We start from the raw sequence: 4595 nt of genomic DNA on the forward strand, positions 1-4595 counted from the left end.
AACATGAAAGCTGTGGGGGTTAAAACGAGCTCCATCACGGCCCTGAGATCAGCAGGAACTAGATCTTGATATTTTATGAGAGCCGTGATTTGATTTTTAACCAGCTTGTTTTGATACCCAAATTGCATTATTGTCTTTTGTATAGATTGAACAAGCTTCCAGTCCAAGGGCTCCCAAGTCGGTCCCCCACCACGCCGTACTACAGGCGCAGCAATAGGTTCAAAACTAAAATCTCCTTGCAAGATACAATTCTGAGCAAGACCCCTATACCTTTTATCCGCATTAAATGAAGGATCTCTAGGCAATGAAACCATTGGTATATCAGTATCAACATTTCCCCCACCATGCATATTTGCTTTCTCAAAATTTCTGGCCTTTTTCTCTATTTCTTCCAATTGCTTTTCTACATTTCTCAACCCGGTAACTATAGAACTATGTGCTGCCTTATAAGCATCTTTGATGTCCCGTTTTTTCGAATCACGATCAAGTCTCCTCATTTGCTCCAAAAGTTCTGTCATAGCCTCTCTCTGCTGTCGCAGTTCTTTTCTTAGTTCTTGATATGGATTGTTTGCAGCTGCGGCACTACCGTGATCCCTCCCCGAGGTCGCTGAAGACGAAAAAACAGTCTGCAATTGATCCCAAAAAGCAGTGGAATCTATTTCCATGCTTCCACTTTCTCCGGAAAAAGGGGCAGTTGCCTCAGTATTTGCAGCGCCCTGTGCCGTCATGTTAATCACAACAGAATCACTTTGATTCGGACCAGTTGCATAAGGTGGCAAAGATTTATTTGCGTCACAATTGGAGTTACAGGGGGGCAAATCATCCCCGTCCAGACCCCAGGCAATCTTCTCTGCCCTGGTCATATTTGATATTGTTACAGGGCAAGCAACGGGAGAGTCTTGACAGTCTATAGAACTATCGATAGGCGGCCAATTGTCAGGCAATTCTGATTTTGTTTCCTTTGCGGTGACGTCTTGGATCGTCTGTTTCCAAGCGGCCGCAGCGGTCGCCTCCCCATGAACTTGATCAAACAACAAACGCACTGTTCGATATGTTTTAGCCAAGTGTTTTGCCTCCTTAGATTCTGTCTGCATGCTCTCCCAGAGCTCTTGTCCTATCTTCTGCCAAACTTCCCAACTATAAGCATCTCGCGTAGAGTTCAAATAACCCCTTCTTCGTGCCCAAGCAAGCAGTTCCATTAACGCGGGCTTCGGCAAATTAGTTTCCCTTTTTTCAGCCAGCCTTAACAGGCTATCTACTACGGCTTCTTCTATGGCTGATACAGTCAACCCCATCCTGCCCTGTTTTCTCCCTGACTCACCGGTCAGCCATGCACGAATCCGCCTTTCTTCGGGCGCCCAGCTTCCTCTCCGCTGGCAGCAGGATCCTCGCCACTCCGCAGCTCTGATGTGTCCGTCCCCAATCAGTATCACGTCGGGGTCACCAAATGCCGCGGGCCATACAGGCGAGCGGGAAGAACGACACATCAATGTGATGCAAGTTCAAATCCAACTTTATTGAACCATCGGTAGTTGCTTATATAGACCAAACTTTTCCGCTCCACCTTCACGCCACGAGCATGCGTCCTTCTATTGGCTACGCCATCTTGTCCACGCGTACTGCATGCACCCCTTCCAGGAAGCCGATTGGTTAACATAGCCACACTGTTTACACATGCTTCCCCATCTACATCGTACAATGTTGCGAATGCCCCAACATCTGTCTCTCCTAAATCTCTCCTCTTTTAGTTTAAAGACATCAGCCTTTGTGCTGTTACAACAGATCTGCTCAAAAGTGTCCCCAGCTTTCTGAGCAGCTCCTGTAAGCACTTGAAGGCCACCAGAAGCTTGCCATGAAGCCTTCTCCAGGCCAAACACCAACTTTTTCACCCTTCCTTCACAGTGGAGAGATTCCAGCCCTTGTGGCCTTCTCTGGACCCACTCTAAAAGGTGCAACTTGGAGTCTTCCTATCGTGCTGCTACTCTTCCACACTGCATTCTATTCAGGGGTTTTCCTGGTGTGTCAGGTACCACGCACACCAGCCGAAACTGTTGTCACAGCAACTGTTACACTAAACAAGTCCACATGACAGGTTAATCCCCCAAGGCACAGCAAAAGCAGAGCAGGCTATGGGTATTGCAACAGAATGGAGCTGTATCAGGGGAAGTTCAGGTTGAAATCAGGAAAAAGTCTGTCCCTGTAAGAGGTTCCCTAGGGCAGCAGTAACAGCACCAGCTTTGTCTAGAAGACTGGCCACAATGGAGAAGCCTGAGATAGGATTTGCTTAGTAACAAGTAGGAATGTTGGCAAGACACTTAGGGAAACCCAATATGGCTAAAAATCCAGCTTGTTTTGGCAACTCAATTCAGGGCTATCTCAAAGTGATGCACACTACTGTAAACATCAGGCCCCAGGTCTACAAAATCCTCTCCAGAGGACAGTCACAGCCCTCCTCACAGGGCAAGCTGCCTCTCTGAGAAAATACCCATTTTGACATCAGCATGAGCAGTACAAGGTAAGAATATGGCAGGTAGTCTCTGCATAACACTCCCAAGTTACTAGGAAACTGCAATTTGTCATGGCCTCAATTCAAGACTGAACATGAGGTAGGAGCAGGCATCTTAAATCTGCTGTGACTAAAATTCAGTTACTAGCTCACAGAAATACTATGGTGTTCCTGCTTTAGTCAATGCAAATTTAAGATCCCAGATCCTACTTGCAGGGGAGCCCATGGGCCTGCTGGGTAACAGGGAGCCAGCTCTTATTTTCCTGAGTCTCAGCTACGTGTTTCACAGCTGAGTTGCTACACATTTGGCAACCTGGGAAACACCTAATTGCGCTCTTTTTCACTCTCTCAGAACTGTAGAATGGTATGGGTTGAAGGGACTTTTCAAATTCATCTAGTCCAACCCCCATGCTGTAACAGGGACATCTCCAACTAGACCAGGTTGCTTCAGGCCTTGTTCAGCCTAGCTTTTCCTCAATACAACTTACTGTAAAGCTGCAGGAGAGAGCAATCTTATGACAAAAATCAGGGCTGTAGTACCAGATGACCTCAAGTTTAGGTCATGATTATGAAATCACTACCAGAGTTAAATGACACAGCTGCTCTTCCATTTATTTCAAATCAAACTGGATTCATTAAAGCTTTTTTCTCAGACAGGTTTGGCAAGGTTGACAGTCATAGCACATGGCAGTTTAGAGGTAGCTGCATAACACAGCAACTTGCTAGCATTTAACACTTTGTACAAAATGGAGACGGACTTTTTTTAACAGTACAAGAAATGTTCCATCACAAGTCACTGCTTGATGACAGTAGGGAGTATTCAGTAACCAGAAGTCACATCAACAGGGGACCTGGCATCTGCACGGACAACAGACATCTTCCCTGTACTTCCACCCAGGCTATCATTCTAAGGTCAGGCACGCTTAAGTGACACACCAGAACCATTTAATATTGGATGTCTGCCTCTGGCAAAATGTTTAACTAACAGGAAAGCAGCTACAGTCCATTTTATGTTCTTGTACACAGAGACGTCTTAGGTGTTCATATACTGTCCAGCTTCTTCAGAATGAAAGGAGCTGAAAAGATAAAATAAAGCAGCATGAACTTAACTGAGCTGAGGATGAGAAGCCTGTAGCGAATCTGTGCTGATATACGGGGCATCTAAAATACCCGGGTGCTGGGTGAGTTACCACCCTCTCTGCCTTCCACATTGCCTGTTCTCTTGAGGCAGTACGACTGGCAGGGGGATCAGGTCAGACGTGTCTGGCCGTGCTACACAAGACAGCCTCGGGATAACTCCCGACAACACTTCAGGGCATGGGCCAGATTCACCCCAACTGGCTGATTTTTTTTTCCCCGAAAGATGGCCATCCCGAATGGGAAGCCGAGAGACTTTGATGCTATGACTAAAGCGCGGCCTTGTTTTTCCGCGCTATGGGGAAGCATAGCAGCACCACCAGTCGCCCAAATCCAGGCTCAGCCATCTCAGGCTCCGCTGCCGCTCTGAAAACGCGGCAGGGAGGGCAAGCCCCACCCAGTCTCCCGCCATCGGCACACTCAGCCCCGGACGGACAGCGAGGACTCTCGCCCCGCACTCCTGTGGGCACGGAGGCTGCCAGAGGCCACGACGCCCCGATGGGACGCGCCCGGCGCGGGCCGCCCGGCCCCGGCCATCACTCTGCCGCGTCCTGCGCACAACTCACTGATCCGCAGCAGCGCGACGTAAATGAGGAAATTGCGGACAGAGGTGAGGACATCGCGGCGCATCTTTCGCTTCAGCTCCTCCGGGTCCATCTTGGGCCCCAGCCCCTCGATGCGGAACATACCGACTGCTCGCTCCCCGCACCTCCACCCCTAGGGCTCCTGCGAAGAGACACGCGTGGCCGCGGAAGGAAGGTTGCCTCACGTGACCGCGGAAGGGAGGCCGCCTCACGTGACCGGAGGGGGCTGGCACCCAGCACTTGCGCAAGGAGGGGCAGCAGAGTTGCGGGCAGTCGCGGAGTCCGTGGGTCTGCATGCCAGCGGACCAAGGATGAGCGGATGAGATGGGTGTCCGGAAGCACCGATCCGCTCGTGGCCTGCGAAACCG

General features: G+C 49.6%; 1 protein-coding gene across 1 annotated transcript; it reads right to left on the minus strand.

Moving 5' to 3' along the window:
- Nucleotides 1–3036: 3036 nt before the first annotated feature.
- On the minus strand, nucleotides 3037–4382 carry TOMM5 (translocase of outer mitochondrial membrane 5). Its single transcript, XM_054398351.1, has 2 exons — nucleotides 4210–4382; nucleotides 3037–3582 (listed from the first exon to the last, which is right to left on the minus strand). Exons 1-2 carry the CDS (start codon nucleotides 4328–4330, stop codon nucleotides 3548–3550), a joined length of 156 nt encoding a protein of 51 aa, XP_054254326.1. The 5' UTR covers nucleotides 4331–4382; the 3' UTR covers nucleotides 3037–3547.
- Between the last annotated feature and the right edge of the window lie 213 nt (nucleotides 4383–4595).

This window comes from Indicator indicator (genome assembly GCF_027791375.1).
Source record: "Indicator indicator isolate 239-I01 chromosome Z unlocalized genomic scaffold, UM_Iind_1.1 iindZ_random_scaffold_80, whole genome shotgun sequence".
NCBI classification, from domain to species: Eukaryota; Metazoa; Chordata; class Aves; order Piciformes; family Indicatoridae; genus Indicator; species Indicator indicator.